Source organism: Triticum urartu, chromosome 2 (genome assembly GCF_003073215.2).
Source record: "Triticum urartu cultivar G1812 chromosome 2, Tu2.1, whole genome shotgun sequence".
Taxonomy (NCBI): Eukaryota; Viridiplantae; Streptophyta; class Magnoliopsida; order Poales; family Poaceae; genus Triticum; species Triticum urartu.
Genome location: NC_053023.1, coordinates 726,110,498 through 726,128,637, shown reverse-complemented (window position 1 = coordinate 726,128,637; position 18,140 = coordinate 726,110,498). Strand labels below are relative to the sequence as shown.

Here is an 18,140-nt window from a genome sequence, read left to right as displayed (position 1 = left end):
GTGCATGCGATGCGCGCTGAGCTTCTGTTACAACCGGTTGGTATTCTTGATTCGTCGGTGGGCGGTCTGGGGAGGCCACTGGATTAGATGGTGCTATGGCACAAGGTCAAGCACTTCATCAAGCTAGTCGATATAGCCAACAGAGGTAGTCAAATAGATGGCTTTGAGTAGATTCATGTTTTTGTTTTGTCAGACTTCGCTGAATAAGTTAATAAAAAAAGAAAAATATACTTTTCATCTCTCAACTCTTAGCAGAGTTCAGATTTGGTCTCTCTACTTTGATCTCAAAGAAGCAGTATCCATGCTGAGTCAGCATGGTTTTGACCAATCGTTTCCCATGTGGCAATATTGCTCTCTCTCTCTCTTTTGTCCTTCTCATCCAGTTTTTATAGGCATTTTGTCGAGCACTTGCAGTGCGCCTGCATTTCCACCACCACCTCGAAGGCTGCACTTGCAGGCCTCCCGTCGGAGGCTCGGAGCCTAGCCACAGCGCCTCCGCGGCAGCGCGGCGGTACTGCAGGCAAGGCGCGGTGGCATTCACGGGAGCAGTCAATGACACGGAGGCCAACATGACCACTAATGGCAGGGCGCAGCTCGCGCGGCAGAGCGAAGCACGGAGGCTACATAAGCTTCCGAACTGCAAAGTACGGTGAGCATGGCGTAAGCGAGTGCGGCACTGTCATCGGCGACGCTAACTGGTGCTCACCGACCAGGCCCAGTCGCACGTTGCTCTGGACGATTGTTCACCGTCTAGCTGAATGATTTACCCGCCCGCCTAGACACGCACGTACAGGAGACAGGACCTTCATCGCTTCGATCCGTCCTGGCCAGAACATATGAGTAGCACACGTACGCATGCCACGAGTTGATGCGTGAAGTAGGCGGTGAAGGAGGCAGAGACCCGCGCTTCGCTGGCTTCGTCTGCATGTACACCGCCAAGGTTGTGAGGGCATGCGCCATGGCGGTCACGGAGGGACGCGTTGTGGGCATCAGCGTGAAGGCGGGCATGTGGCTGCCGCCAGCTAGCATGGAGGCGTTTCGACGGTCCATGCCATTGCTCCTGCCTTTGAGCTCCACTCCGTCCCCGCCAACATGCCAGTGGTTGCATGGCGCCCCGTGCGGCCGCTTTGTCTCTGCTGCCGGTGGCGACGCAGGCGCACAGAAACTGCTCGACGAAATGCTGACCGGAGATAGGATGAGAGAGGGAGAGAGCGCTGAACAGTCAAAACCACGCAGAGTTAGCATGAAAACTGCTTTTGCTGAGTCAAGGGACGAAACATGACCGGTTTAAAGAGTTAACGATGCAACTCATCCGGTTTAGAAATTGAGAGATTAAATCTAGACTTTACTAAGAATTGAGGGACGAAAAGTATACTTTTCTTTAATAAAAATGGTCGTGTGCATTCTTGGGTGCAGAGGCAGGTGGTTTCAAGCTCCCTTTCGGAAAAAAATACTACACGATAGTGGACGGTGACCTCAAACACATGGCCTCTCTGGCCAGCGACACCTTCATCGCCGTCCCCTCCATCGGCATCGTCGTCGGAGTCGTCGTGGTCTATCCAACGACGGAAGGGCCCGTAGGGGTCATGTCCGCCCTGGCCAGCCGCCGTTTGCCGCATGGGCGCGTTGACCGTGGATGCCGCCCCGATCCACCTGCCCATGGCCTTGCATTTGCTCGTACCACCGAGGACACACGCGGGTGCGCAGGGACTCGGCCATCTCAATTCTGATGAGGTGGTTGTTGAGGTGAAGACGGCGTCGGGCTGACGTTTTCGCTATGGTCTTGGACCGATCCTCGGCCCAGGCCGACGAAAGGTCTAGCTCGGCAAGGACTCAGTCTGGCGCGATGTGGCGAATGGCGCCCGACCTGTCACAATGATCCCAACGCGCCTGCTCGGCACTGTCATGTACGTGCGCGAGGATGAGGAGCCGCTACTGTTTCTGAGGTAGTTGAGGAGGCGGCCACACATATTGGCTACAACACATTGCCAAGAACCACCTGCTACCTTCGCCCCGTCGGATGTGCAGAGAGGAGAGGAAATGAGAGACGGTGATGGGGTTGGCCAGTGCTGCCTGCCTCCTTTAATAGCCGGGACATGCATATCCACGCTGAATGTTTCTCACTGATCCGAAAGTTCACGCACTGGAGTGCGGGACTCGATCGCTCATTCGCGGAAAACCCGAAGCTCTTGGTTCGTGTACCTGTACCGTCTTAGGACATTTTCAATGATTGTAAGATAGTTATTGGTAGAATTTGCTATATAGAATTTTTGATGATGTGTCATACAATAAATGAGGAAAGAGGAAAAGGTTGTATGTACATGAACCAACACCCCTTACACAAGCTTCAATGTAGAATGAGAGAGCACCTTATTTATTATCTCACATCCTATTGGGCAAATTAGATACAACCCATTGAAGTTGTTGTATGTTAAGGTGTCGGTCGATGACATGGCATATTTTACCAACAAACTAACATACAAACTGTTGGAGATGCCCTTATGGACACAAGCTGTGCAATATCGATGCTGAGTTCATGTTCATCCAGTAGCACGAACTATTGCAGCACACCAATCTACCCTAACCAATACAGTACGTAATGAGTGATCTGCTTGCTAGTTATTGGGTCCCCAGTTGCTGAGGTACATGACCGTCCGGAGCTCCTCCTCCTGCTCTTGCCTCGCCTTCCGCCTCCTCGCCGCCGCCCCGCCGGCAGCGGGTGCCACCTTGCCCTTGCCGTTTCCAGCGGCCGCGGTGTCGGCGCGCTGCTTGACGCATGGGAACACATGGTGGTTCCAGCGGCACAGCCCGGCATGCCGTTCCTTGAACGCCTCCACCGTGCCCGCGCCCACGCCCATCGCCGCCGCCCACGACGATGCCTTGGCTTTGCCGCTGCCGCTCGCCATCTGATCGGTCGTAGGACTGTAGATACCACAGTGAGTGATTCGTTCGATGCCGTGTGTAAGTGTGCTCAGCTGCCTGCGACATGGCGGTGTTCCTCACGGTAGTTTTATAGATGCATGCCGATGTTGGCATGTAACCGTACGCGTCGGCCGTCGCTGCCTCGTAGTAGTATGTACGGGCGCGCGAATGGTTTGTGGACTCGTGGGCGGAAACCGGGTGCAGCGGCCGGCGGCCTTGGCCCCTCAGGTTGCTAGCGGACGCCGAGGCTGGGAAATGCGGCGTGCCGCTTGTGTCACAGGTTGGGTGCGGCCACTGTGCTGAGCTCAGTGTTCTACCATCCACTTGGTGTGAGCAGTAGCGCCGGTACTTGCTTTAAATTTATTTAATTCTACTTTTTTACATTTTTTTTATTTAGGAAGGTCAAGGGCCATATATCAAGTACGACATGTAGTTACAAACACAGCCATACAAAAATAATTATGAAAAATCTTTACTCCTAATGTCTCGGTACGTACTTTGTTTCGTTCGCTCGTTCCCTTGCCCCCCTCGCATGACTTCTCGCTCCCACCGATTTCTTTCAAAAAAAAAGTAGGTCGCTCGTTTCCGATCAAAAGAACAGGTCACCCCACCAGGTTTTACTCAAGGAAACTCACCCCCTGCGCACCACCAATCAAAACAATCAAAGGAAGGCATCAAACCACAGATTGTATCCAAAGAAACCACACCTCCTTCTGGATCTGGTTTTTATTACGGACTTTTCTTGCCATACGAGGCAGATCGCACAATTTAAGGATGCTAGTTATGTGCATGTGATCCCACCTAATCAATATCTTCCTTCCAAAATTTCTTGCGCCCATATACCAGTTATATCAATCTGATTCTAAGAGCATCTCCAACCGTGCCCCCAACAGCCCCAGGCGTCTTTTTATGCGCCGGCGTTGAAAAACCCTCCACTCGCGCCCTCAAGACACCGAAATCCACCGTCTCGGCCCGTTATTAGGCCCGGCGATCGCAGGCCGAACCCGGCGCACTGGGGGCATTCGGGGGCTCCAGCGCAAGGGAAAAACACGCATGGGCCACACTGTCATGCGAAAAGTCAAGCCAATCGTCCAGATTCGCCTTCCACCCCCGCGCGCTCAGCCGCCACCCTGCCGATCCAGGCGCCGCCCACCACCTCTAGATAGACCATTTCCCGTCGAAAAAGAGAGGAGGTTTCGCCGCGGCAGCCTCTCTACCACCGTCCGGGCAACTTTTCCGGCGTTCCGGCCGCGCAAGGCGGTATACCGGTGGGTGTGCGCCCACCACGCCCGCCAGGTGTTCGGCGGATTTGGTCGAAAAATCAAATGTGGGAGATCATGACTTGTTGTGTCATCTTGCACAATATGATCATTAAGAGCGAGCAAGAAGAGCCAGTGTTTGACACTGAACTATACTACAGTCAGGTCCTGTTGCCCAAGTTGATCACCAGCTACCGGCAACCTGGACTGCCTACCTCAATATGCGTCAGGAGATCCGAGACACACAGGTGCATCAACAACTACAGCAGGATCTGGTGAAGCACCTATAGAGTCTCAAGGGCGACGCCTAGCTCGACGTGTGATGAAATATGAGTTTTTATTTGTTGAACTATATTATTTGTATTGAACTATTTGATTTCTATTGATTTTCTGTGATGAACTATGTGATAAAAAATTACTTATGTTGAGAATTCACGCTGAACCACGCCGAATATGGGCCGATTCGCGCCGATATTGAGCCATTTTTCACCGAAAGTGGGCTGAAAAGCGGGCTCATTTGCGCAAAAAATGGGCCAATATCGGCGCCTGGGGACGACGGCTGGGTGCCCAACTGCCCTAGAGCCGATTATATCGCCGGCTCGCCCACGGCTGGAGATGCTCTAAACCCTCACCTCTCTTTTGCGGCGGAGAGCCGCCATACTTGACGCAGGTGATAGCGAGCTCAGCAGGTTAGGGTCTCCTCTCCTTCCTCCCATGACAGCCATTCCCGTTTCTCTGTCTGCGAGCGACTCCGCCCTCTCTGTCCGCGAGCGACAGTGGTGGCGGCAGTGGGCTATGCGAGAGGTAAGAGAGAGTGGCCTCACCGACGACATCGGGATGGCGCAATTGGCGTGGTTGCGCCTCCGCACCGCCTATGGCGCGCTTCTCCACTTGAGGGGCACACCGCCTCCACCTCCGTCGGCTCCGTCGAGAGCCTGGACAAGGAGAACCTATTGCCTACTGGGAGGAGCAGGTACGCAGCACATTTTGATGGACCTTTTGCTTGTGGCGTGCATTTCCCTTGCCATAGTATGTCTCCTGCTCGAGGTTTCAGTGTCTTGTTCGTGTTAGATGAGTTATTGGGTGCTTGCAGGGTCAACCAAGCAAGTTCTGCTTACCCTACTATTTCATTTCCGAGGATTCATCCGGGTCGTCACAGGCAACCTCCCTTTGACGCTCCTTCCTAATCTGTTTCGCACCCATTAAAAAGCTATGAACTATTTTTTTGGCAACTCTAATAATGTTCTGCATTGCTTTAGGGACCAACAATTTGATCGTCACATGCAGTAACAAAGGTAGCATTTTCCATAATGTGTTTTCTACTAGAATTTTTATTAGTTTTATGAAACGCTTTTGCAATGATATTAGTTGGTGGCTTTTCCAAATACAATCATGCATGTTGTTCTTCCTCCAGAAAATGCAAGGATTTCTGTCACTTTCATCGATGCCCATGGGTAAGAAGTGTCAACTATAAGGGCATCTCTAGCTGCGCCCCCAGGAAGACCTCCCAGGCGATTTTTTCGCGTCGGCGCCTAAAACACGGCCCAGTCGCGTCCCCAGGAGCCCGATTTTCGCCGGCTTAGGCCGAAAACAGCGCCGGCGGATCCAGGCCGAACCCGGCGCGCTGGGGGGCGCCCGGAGGCGCCGGGGCGAGCTGTTTTGGCGCGAAAAAGACGCGGGCCAGCCGCGTCAGCGACTCGGCGCCTCGTCTTCCCCCAACGGCCTCGGTTCCCGCGGGGAATCAATGGCAAGGCTGCCGCCGGTCAGCCTTGCCATTGATTCCTCACGGGCGGCGCGTTCACGGGACGGCGCGCCGACGCCTCCACTCCCTCGCACGCGTACACACGGGCGCGGCCCGGCTATAAAAGCCGGCGGCCTCCGCTCACCTACACCCACACCAGCCCCGCCCCTCGTCGCCGTCCAACCCTTCCTCTCCCTACCTCTCCCCGAGCGCCGCCGCCCAGCCCCTCCCTCTACCTCTTCTGAGCCCGCCCAGCCCCGCCTTCGCCATGGCAGAGCGCTTCCCCGGAGATACGGCGGCGGCCAACGGCTTCGGCCGCCGTTCGCTGCGCAAACAAGAGTCGTGGCTCCTGTTCCAGGCGAACATCCCGGCGCCGTCGGACATGCGCGCGGGGCCGACGGGGTGGAGACTCAGCGCCGGGGGAGTGCCCATTCCCCCGGTGCCCGACGCCGCGGTGGACCCGAGGTACTTCGCCGAGGAGGTCGACATCGTGCGCGCGTCCCTCACCGACGCCGAGCTCTCCCTCCCCCAGTACGCCGCCGACAACCACGCGGCCTGGGCGGCGTATTTCGAGCGCCGCCAACAGCAGCGCTTGGCGTCCATCAACGGCGCGCCGGTGGTCGGCGGCAGCCGGCAGAACAGCGAGGGACGCTACCTCTGGTGGGGCGTCCCCGGCCGCACACTCGAGGGCGTGCTCACGCACCTCGAGGGTGGCAACAACCCGCCGTTGGCGTACCCCCCGGCGAGGGCGGCCGCCCCGGCGCAGCACCGCCGCGCCGGGCCATGGGCTCCAAGAAGGTTCGACGCATCCTCTTCTTCCTCCTCGTCGTCCCGTTCTTCTTCCCACTCCTCCGGCTCTCCAGCACTGCTCGGCGTCAAGGCCGAGCCCGCGGCGGAGACGCCGCTCGGCCGGCGCACTCGCAGCACCGGCATCGTCATCAACGAGGGCGGCCGTCGCGCCCCCTCATCGGGGGTCCTCCGCGCTTCGTCAAGCCGAAGACGGAGCCGGGTCTGGCGCCGGTGAAGACGGAGCCGGGTCTGGCGCCGGTGAAGGCCGAGTTCGCCGCCGACGACGACGCCGCCCTCGAATGGGCGCGCCAGGACTCCATTGCGATGGAGAAGGCGCACCGCGAGAAGGAGAAGGAGCGCCAGCGCGCCGCCCTACGCCGCTTCAAGGAGCGCCGACGCGGCCGCGAGGAAGGCGGGGTCGTCGTCCTATGCGACAGCAGCGACGACGACGACGCGCCGCCGCCTGTTCGCCATGGCGACGCCGGGCAGGGGTCCAGCAAGGGCGCCCGCGTCAAGGAGGAGAAGGCCGACGACGACGATGGCGGCGACGACTTCCCCCTTTCTTTTTTTTAGATTAGGTTAATTTAATGTTTGGACGAATTTCGCCGAAATTTGTAATGTTTGGCCGAAATTTAACTAGTTTTTATCATAACTTCGCCGAACGTTCTTTCTTTTATTTTTTAATACGCGCCTGGGGCGGCCCTGGGGGCCGACAGCCGGGGGCCGACTCGCCCCCAGGCGGCGCTTTTAGACGCCCCCTGGGGGGCCAACGGCTGGAGATGCCCTAAGTAATCAAAATATATCTCCTGAATACGATGAATGCGGAGAAGATATGAGAACAAAATACTCATTGATCCATGACTTCCGATGTAAAATTCCTTGACTTCGAATCATATATATTGCAAATTTGACTATATTAATTGTTTTTCCAGATGATTCATTTTACCTTAAAAAAGCATTCGCCTTAAGATGCAACAGCTTCTGCACTACTACAAAAAGCATGGTTGTCTATGTGTGTATTAGATTTCAAGTGGATCTCCCATTCTGTTAGTTCCACTTGCTGAACAACACAACGTTTTGTCACTTTATTTTCTTCTGACTTTCTTAGACATTACAACAATACATTATATAGACCCAAGTATTACTTATCATCAAACTGGCTAATAATAGAACTTTGCCCAGTAATGGAACACTAGAGGTGTGAGCTGCGGTTGTGAAAGAGGAAGGAATCGAGAGGAAGACATGCTTTAATATATGACACACATTTAATTTCAAGGCATATATGAACTGGTTCAAGGCATTATTTGTTTGAATCGTTCAGTATACGCTTCTTGAGTATACAGGCTTCAGTAGCATAGATTATGACACTGTATGAACATTAGGATGACCATCAATGATTTCAAGAGCTTGTCACAACATATTGAATGTGTGTAGCCCCCCATTTTTCTATGTAGTTATATAGTGTTTATCAATCTTTATCGAGAAATATTGTTTATCAATCAAGGGGTAAAACCGTCACATGTGTAGTTATTTTGGTCCAAGTATTGACATAGTATGATGCTTTTTCTTTTGAACAGGCTAAAATCTGCCCCTGTGGCAAATGATGTTCATTATGCATCCGAGAAGAAAATCCCGAGTCTGTACTGAGTTGATTGTGCCCATGAGAGGTTGTCCTAATATTAGACTTGGTGTAACATGCATGGCGCATTTCACCAGGATATTTGTTCTGCTACTATGTTCGTATATGTAATAGTGGAAATTGTCATACAAAAATATTGCTTACCTTAGAAGAAAATATTGTAGCTGATTTAATTCCTATTTTTTTAATTCTGAGTGCATGCCTTGATGCATGCATATAAGTAAGCATTTCTCAGGTTTTGATATTCTAATGTGAGCAATGAAAGGTGGTGGTGTCAATCCAGACTTGTTGGGTTCGGAGGAAGGTCTAGCCGGATTTGAGCCTCCACCTCATATGCTGAAGGAAGGACTTCGAACTGCCACTAACAAACTACTCCCACTGTAAATAATTATAAGACCATTTAGATCCCTACCCGTTTAGATCACTAGAGGGAGTAGATGGTAAATGGAGGGGCTCAGATATTGCAATAAAAAAGAAATGACACATATTTCGGTAGGAAGCCATCTCAGCAAGACAAAATATTATATTTTTATATTACTCTTATTTGCTTATGCATGTCCTTGTACGGATCAGCCATGAATTTTTTACTTCCGAAAGAAATGTTGCTGCACATCCCCAACCTCAATTGAAGTGTCACCATGGAGGACGTCCAGGTGCTTGTTGTTCTTCAGATTCATGTCTTAGATATTCTTAGGAGAGAAACTGTATGGAGTTTATTATTGATCATTCATTTCAACAAATATACGTGATATTCCCTTGTAAAAGGTTGCCTCGCGAATTTATGGTGACTTGATAATTCTTTCAGCGCAGGTCTCCAGAAGCTCCGGTGCATAGTGGACGGCTAAAGCGTGCGGAGAATGTCAAGAGAGGGCGGGGTAGACCGAATTTGACATGGGAGGAGTCCGTTAAGAGAGACCTGAAGGATTGGAGTATCACCAAAGAGCTAGCTATGGACAGGGGTGCATGGAAGCTTGCTATCCATGTGCCAGAGCCATGAGTTGGTTGCGAGATCTTATGAGTTTCACCTCTAGCCTACCCCAACTGGTTTGGGACTTAAGGCTTTGTTGTTGTTGTTGTTGTTGTTGTTGTTGTTGTTGTTGATAATTCTTTCAAATTCCAAACAGGGGGTGCATTTAAATAATGAAGTCGCCCCCCCCCCCCCCCCCCCCCCCCCCCCCACACACACACCCACACCCACACATCATTATTTTGTTTAGAATCTGAATCTGAAGCGAACTATGCGCCACTTAAAATGGCGCCAGTTAAGTAGGAGTAGTAAAAATTCAGTTAGTCTCAGTAGTGCAATGTGACTCTGTTGGAAGTTAATTCTACCTCATTTCATTTCTTTCCTTTTCTATCTAATTATCTACTTCATTCTAAACTGATCATCTTGCATACCTTATATATTTCACAGCTGTTCCAAATGAGGACTATGGGATATAAATCAGCTGAGTCCCCTCTACCATGGACGGAACTCGGAAAATGCACCGCTGAGTTTATTTGGCTTTACTGAGTTCCCAAGAAACTCAACTCGGCTAGCACATAATATGTATGCATGGTCGATAATGAAGTTTATAACGTAGATTCACTCACTCGGGATTCTACCTAACATGGTCTATTATGCTCATATATTGAATTTGTCCATTATACCAAATTTCAAAATACGTATCTTGTCATCACCATGATGTATGGCATACTATTCTATACCAATTGTTTTAAAACTTGGTTTCTTAACAGGCTAGAGATATGCATGTAATACTTGCAGAAAAATACATGATTCCCAAGGCGTCTATTTCAAACACTTTTGCCCCCCATGCCCCCCCCCCCCTACTTCGATTTATGAGGGGTGGCAGTTTCGGTCATAGCTAGAAGAAATGGAAATTTTGTTTCATTTATTATCTATGGGGCAAAGGGGAAATAATATATAAATGATGGACGTGCAATCGCATACAAACCTACTAGAATATTTACTGCAATCCAAATATCTTTGCCCTGCATGGTGCATTTTGGCTCAACATCTCTTTATGCATATTACTTGAAATATTCTTGAAGTCCGAGGAAGAGGAGGAGGAAGAGTAGTAATGGTCTAAGGAGGAGAGAGGCGCGTCATCCGGTTTAAAAGGAGAGGGCTCTAGCGAGAAATGTCCTGCTATGACGGGAAACTGAGCGGGAAGGGTAAGGTCTGACGGGGAAATGGAAGGGTGTGTCGTGGGGTTGAGTTTTTGTGTTGGGGTCGTGTGTTGGAGATAACATGGTGGATAGTCTGGACAACCACATTTCTTCCACACATATGTGATGGATTTGGAGGAGCCCAGACTGTACAGACGGTTGGATTGTGGGGAGCCCGATAGGCGCCTGTTTGATGTTTGAACACGCCTGGACGTATGAGGGAGAAATGAATTCCGTCCTTGGAGAATACCTTAATCATTTGTTTGATTCATTTATATGCATTGTAGCCCGTAGCAACGCACGGGCATTCTACTAGTACATTTAAGATCTTGGGGTGCCTAAATCTCCTTCTTCCTGCTTCCACCGGCGGCACGCCGTGAACCTAACTCGATGCCACCTCTGGGCCTCTACCTTGGCAAAGCAAACTTTTTGGAAGTCAGAACCATGTAGAAGGAGCGGCCGGACCAAGAGACGCCACCTCGGAGAAAAAACCTGCCGATAAGGGCTCGTAGAAACTCTGAAAACCACGAAAGTCAGATGAATCCAAATGGATCCACCAAATACGTAGTCCAATCTGATACTGGAAAACCCGCCGAATACATGGCTCCACACGCCCACCGCTAGTGAAAATCACATAAACAGAACGGAGATAGGGTTGGGAGAATAATATTCCTACCCTGGTGACGGTGTCCTGGACTAGGGGGTCCCGGCCTAGCTCGCCTAGTCCATGGGCCAAACTGACGGCCCATTAACGAGGAGGGCCTCCGGAAGCCTCTAACCCATGTGTATCCGAAGACCCTCTCTCTTCTTCTCCTGCTCTCGGATAAGGGGAACCCTAGACCTCGGACAAGGTGGGGGATGAAGAACACCTGGTCCCCAGCGTTGGGAGTGGGGCCGCGTTGGCCGGGCTCTGGGGCCCTGTAGGCGGCATCGGTGGGGATGTATCCCGCCGCACGGATCTCGGCGATGGTGGCATCAGTGACCTTGGAGGCTACCCACCTCCCCTTCAAATCGGCATCGACCATTGGTACAGATGCGGGAGCTTGAGGAAAGCTTTAGGCTTGAGAATGGGATTGGGGGTGTGAAGGCTTGGGAGGTTTGGGCGCTGGAGCGGAAGGAGATCGTAGGAGTTTTGGTTCGTCCCCTTCTGCTCTTTATAAGTCAGTAAAAGGCGAAGCGCCCTACTACTTGTGAGCTGTGTTGGGTTTTTCCTCGAATAGGAGGGGATGATGTAGTACAGGAGAGATAAGTATTTCCCTCAGTTATGAAACCAAGGTTATCAATCCAGTAGAAGAATCAAGCAACACCTTGTTAGTAGTACTTGCACATAAAATGACAAATCCTTGCACCCAACGCGAACAAGGGGTTGTTAATCCCTTGGCGATTAATTGCAAGATTAAATTGTATGGTGATAGATAGATAGATCGAACAAAAATACAAAATAAGATAAATAAGATAAAATTGCAGCGATGTATTTTTAGGTATTTTTAATATATGATAGAAGTAGACCTGGGGGCCATAGTTTTCACTAGAGGCTTCTCTTTGAAAATAGCATACGGTGGGTAAACAAATTACTGTTGGGAAATTTATAAAAAAACAAATAATCATGACGATACCCAAGGCAATGATCATGTATATAGGCATCACGTCCGAGATAAGTAGACTGAAATGATTCTGCATCCACTATTATTACTCCACACGTCGACCGTTATCCAACATGCATATAGAATATTAAGTTCATAATAAAGAACGAAGTAACGCCTTAAGCAAGATGACATGATGTAGACAAAGTAAACTCACGCATGAATAAACCCCATCTTTTTATCCTTAATAGCAATGGTACATACATTTCATGCCCCTTTCTGTCACTGGGATTGAGCACCGCAAGATCGTATCCATTACAAAGCACCTCTCTCATTGCAAGATAAATCAATCTAGTTGGCCAAACCAAATCAATACATCGGAGAGAAATATGAAGCTATAACAATCATGCGTAAAGGAGTTCAGAGAAAACCCAATATTCATGGATAATCGGATCATAAACTCACAATTCATCAAATCCCAACAAACACACTGTGAAAAGTCATTACATCAGATAGAACTCCACAAACATCAAGGATAACATTGTATTGACGATCAAATAGAGAGAAGAAGCCATCTAGCTACTAACTTTGCACCCGTAGGTCTGTGGTAAACTACTCACGCATCATCGGAAGGGCAACAAGGTTGATGTAGAGCCCCTCCATGATCGATCCCCCCCCCCCGCAGAGTGCCGGAAAAGGTCCCTAGATGGGATCTCGCGAGAACAGAGGCTTGCGGCAGCGGAAAAAGTATTTCATGGACTCCTCTGTTGGTTTCCTGATTTTAGAGAATTTACAGAGACGGAGTTAGGTCAAACGGAGCCATGTGGGGCCCACGAGCCACCAGGGTGCGCCCTACCCCTCGGCGCACCCTGGTGCCTCACGAGCCACTGCTTCATCTTATTGTCCCCTCCCGAAGCTTCCAAGGTCTCTTATGTCCAGAAAACATCTCCAGAAATTTCGTGGCATTTGGACTTCGTTTGATACTGATATTCTGCAAAACCAAACACAAGCAAAAAACAGCAACTGGCAGTGGGCACTAAGTTAATAGGTTACTCCTAAAAATGATATATAATTGCTTATAAATCTATATAAAACATCCAAGATTGATACTATAATAGCATGAAACAATAAAAAATTATAGATACGTTGGAGACGTATCAAGCATCCCCAATCTTAATTCCTGCTCGTCCTCGAGTAGGTAAATGATGAAAACAAAATTTGTGATGTGAAAGGCTACCTATCATATTCATCATATAATCTTTTATTTTGTTGCATGGATAGTTGGACTTGAATGATTCAAAACAATAGTCTATAAATTGACATGAAGACATCAATACTCAAGCATACTAACAAGCAACCATGTCTTTCAAAATATCAACGCTAAAGAAAGTTATCCCTAGCCCATTATGCTCAATCATTGATCCATTCATGAAACACACTTAACATTAGCTACACCCAATACACAAGTATGACAATAGTGTTCCCTAGTTGGTGCATTGTAAGAGAAGATGGAGACTCGAAATAAAAGTAAAAATTGCATAAAAGTAAATAGATAGGCCCTTCGCTGAGGGAAGCAAAGATTTGCAGAGGTGCTAGAGCTCAAGGCTTAAATTGATAGATCAAATATTTTGAGAGGCATGTTTTTCCTCTCAACGAAAACGACTGAAATTTCCAAATATCTTCCATGCTAGACACATTATAGGCGGTTCCCAAACATAAATTAAAGTTTATTTCCTTTCCACCATTCTTTCACAATCCATTGCTAGCCTTATCCACATGTGCCTTCCATACCAATACTTTTCAAGGAATTTATTATCATCATCATATTATTTTTTCCATTTTGGGATTTGGCATCCCTATTACCTGTCACAGTCTCGTGCAATGACAAATGAATAAACACTCATCATGTGAATAACCCACCTATCATGGAAAATATTGGCCACCCCCTGCCACTTCATGAGCGGTATGGGCACACAAAACAGAAAAATTATTTTGAAAAATTAGAGTTGACACATGCAAATTTACTTGGAACGGCATGGAAATACCGCATATAGGTAGGGATGATGGACTTATTTGGCACAACTTTGAGTTTAAGGAATTGGATGCACAAACAACATTCCCGCTTAGTACAAATGAAGGCTAGCAAATAGATTGAGAAGCGACCAACCAAAAAATAAAAACGGTCATAAACATGCATTGAACATAACTAACAATGAATAATGCACCATGAGTAGGATATAACTTCGTTGCATAACTATTGACTTTGCGTGCTTGCATAGGGAATCAAAAACCTTAACACCAATATTCTTACTAAACCATAATTACTCACTAACATGACTCACATATTATCATCTTCATATCGCAAAACTATTGCAAGGAATCAAACTTACTATATCCAATAATCTTTCATGAAAGTTTTTACTATATCCCTCTTGAATATTCATCACTTTGGGACCAAATTCATGTCTTGTGCAAATTACCATTACTATTATCAACTCTCAAAAATATATAAGTGAAGCATGAGAGTGCAAAATTTGTTTAAAATATAATCTTATGAAATCTCAAAATAATATAAGTGAAGCATGAGAGTGCAAATATTTCTTTAAAATATAATCTTATCAACTCTCAAAATAATATAAATGAAGCATGAGAGTGCATGTATTTCTTCAAAATATAATCACCACCGAGCTCAAAAAGATTTAAGTGAAGCACTAAAGCAACTGCCAGCTCAAAAGATTTAAGAGAAGCACATAGAGCATTCTAACAAATCATGATAAACGTGTGTCTCTCTCAAATAGGTGTGTCCAGCAAAGATGATTGTGACAAACGAAAAAGCAAACAAAGCAAAGACTCATATAATACACAACACTCCAAGCAAAACTCATATCATATGACGAAGAAAAATATAGCTCCAAGTAAAGTTACCGATGGTCGTTAGAAGAAAGAGGGGATGCCTTCTAGGGCATCCCCAAGCTTAGTTGCTTGGGAGTTCTTGAATATTACCTTGGGGTGCCTCGGGCATCCCCAAGTTTAGGCTTTTTCCACTCCTTATTCCTTCACCCAAAACTTGAAAACTTCAATCATGCAAAACTTAACAAAACCTTCCCGAGATCCGTTAGTATAAGAAAACAAATCACTACTTTAAGTACTGTTGCAAACCCATTCATATTTTATTTTGCATTATACCTACTGTATTCTAACTTCTCCATGGCTTATACCCCCCGATACAATCCATAGTTCCATCAAAACAATTGATCAATATTGGTTTTAGCAATTAATACAAGAACTTCCCTTTCCCTAATTGATCCAATATTTTTAACAGAGCTTAAAATAGGCCTAGAGATCATATCTAATTAATGTCATCAATTTTGGATGTGCCTAAGTATTTTCTGGATTTATTTCCCCAAGTGGCAAAAACTTAAATTATTTCTGTGAGAAGAATATTGCATTGATCTTAGCAATATTTGGTCATTCCTTGGATCCAGATGGAGTGGAGAGCCTCTTCAAATATTGGTGTGATCTATCTCAACAAAGGAAGTCGGTTTCCTTTGTGGCAGTCAGAGCTAGGGTTTCAACTTGCAGTTGACTGGAATTTGATCTAGTTTGGTCTTGCCTGTGATGTGATCCAGGTATAGCTAGGGTGAGGTGAACTTTAATTACAAAATTCATTAGAAAAAGACTTTGGAAGAGATTCAAAAGTCAGTAACATCACAAAAATAAAAATTAAATCTAATTTTTGGGGTGTTACACTTGGGCATTAGGAATTTGCAGGCGATCAATCAAGGGCTCATTCTCTCGACGGCATGGAGACTTGTAAAGGAACCAGAAAGCCCGTTGGCGCAATTACTGAAGGCTAAGTATCATCATGACACAACTATTTGTAGAGTAAAGGCTAATACACAGAAGTCTGCTTTCTGGACTGCAATTTTGAAGATGAGGCCTCTTCTCATTTCACTGTTCGAAGGCTGGGAAAATATCTATGATAATCTAAAAGTGCATACAAACATAGCTTCGCCAATCTTCAGCTTCTTTCAAGACAAAGACCAAAAGCGGTGGCACTGCAAATTATATAATTGCACAACCATGTATGGAAAGAGAAGAATATGGCTCCAAGAGCCCAAACCTTCGCTTGGAGACTTCTTAGAAAAGCACTTACTACAGGTAAAAGGGCAGATACACTCTCTAAGTTTATTAGTGAAAACTGTACAACCCGTGGAAATACTGAAAATGAAATGCATCTTTTTTTTCTTATGTCCTTTTGCAAAAGCAGCTTGGTATAGTTTTCCATGGTTTACTAAAACTGATTTTATTGCCCAACATAACAGTTCGGTTTCGCAAATGATCCAAGCCCTCCTCACGTCCAATCACCCACAACTAAATGTTGTCTCACTGTATACCTTCCTATGGTGTATTCGGAAATCTAGAAATGATATATAATCGCTTTGGCGGGGCTACTAAGTCTCCTTCTCAGGTATTTGCAGCGGCAATGGCGATCATGCAAGGAACTAATTTGGAGGTTGCAGCTCAGTCTCTAGAATACAAAGTAATCAGCTTGCATGAAACTGCTAATGATGCGCCTATGGAGACCCTTTTGCAGAAACAGGGTCAATTGACAATGCAATCGACACCATCTCCCGGGGAAACAATCACGGACATCTCATGTATTTCAGGTCCTATTGTCTATATAGATGCAACATGGATTCCAGGATTTCAATATCAGCTGACTGTAGCAGGTATAGGTATATTTATACAGTTTGCAGGCAATCTGCGGTGTTCTCAGCTGTGCATCTCGGCTGTCTCTCCACCGACGACTTCAGATTCAGCAGGGAACATTTCTGACGGAGAGCGCGATTCTGGCGAAAGCTATAGCGGCCAGCAAGCCCATTCTTGCTCCGGGTCATTGCACTATAAGGCCACAACTTGCATGCATAACAGCTTCCTCAGCCTTTGATGCTACAAGAATTTATCACATCAATAGGAGCTACAACTTTCGAGCAGATCACCAAGCTAAATTAGCAATCAAAACTCAAAATTCTCCTTCGAGGTTCACATGTTTAGGTTTAAGAAATGGTTCTTGCCTTAGTGCAGTACTAGCTGCACTTTCTTCAGAATTTCAATGCAAGGTTGTACTTGTACGATTCTGTTAATCAATGCAATATGTGGGTTCAAAAAAAAATCTCTACCATTTTTAAACATTCCTATTTGCTAATGCAACCATAGGCTAGAATCCGGAAGATATTCACTAGGACATACACTTTAGACATCTATGTCAAGATATCAAAGAATATGTATACATATGTGCGGGGGTAGAACACACACACACACACACACACACACACACACACACACACACACACAACTTGCACATCTGACAAATATTAATCGCTGGAAGCATTATATTTTCTTATGTTTCACCTCCACACATTGAAGAGATCCAATAAGATCCTTCAAAGGAATGTCACAAAAGAAGAAAATGCATGAAGCTTTTGTTACAAATATAATTTAAATTTCGCACACTTGAAGCATATATTTCAATAACAAACACTACATACTATATAAAGAACATTATGATGTAGATGCATACATATTTTTATGAGATTAACTAGGAGTGAATTCCGGTTTTTACCCCCTATTTTGACTTTTTTGACACTAATTACCCCATTTAGCGGGATTTCATCCGTTTTACCCCATTTAGCACAAGTGTTGCCACAATTTACCCTCTTTTAAATTTTGCGTGCGTTCTGACCTACGGTTCACAATTTGTCAGGTCTAGCTGGCATGCCACGTCAACGGGTTTTTTCTGTCTATTTTTCTCCCTACTAAACTCATTTCCGGTTTGAAGTATTCTGATGGGACGATTGTACTTGATCAGCATGTCATATTACCATTGAATAAATTATAGGAGAAATTGTTACCAATATAATCTAAAATCATGTATGCTTTTCTTCAGTTATCATATATGGCCTTAAGTATGGATGGTTCTGTAGATTAGATTAAAGTGGTGTAAATATACTACTTTACTAACTCTGATGCACCTA

The 18,140-nt window shown here is 46.8% G+C and overlaps 1 protein-coding gene across 1 annotated transcript; it reads right to left on the bottom strand.

The window, feature by feature from the left end:
- Positions 1-2,378: 2,378 nt before the first annotated feature.
- On the bottom strand, positions 2,379-2,953 carry LOC125534407. Its single transcript, XM_048697649.1, has one exon. It carries the CDS (start codon positions 2,904-2,906, stop codon positions 2,616-2,618), a length of 291 nt encoding a protein of 96 aa, XP_048553606.1. The 5' UTR covers positions 2,907-2,953; the 3' UTR covers positions 2,379-2,615.
- Positions 2,954-18,140: the final 15,187 nt, after the last annotated feature.

Bases quoted from the DNA above. Each gene is read 5' to 3' on its own strand.
- LOC125534407 (XM_048697649.1), bottom strand. From the start codon at position 2,906: ATGGCGAGCGGCAGCGGCAAAGCCAAGGCATCGTCGTGGGCGGCGGCG.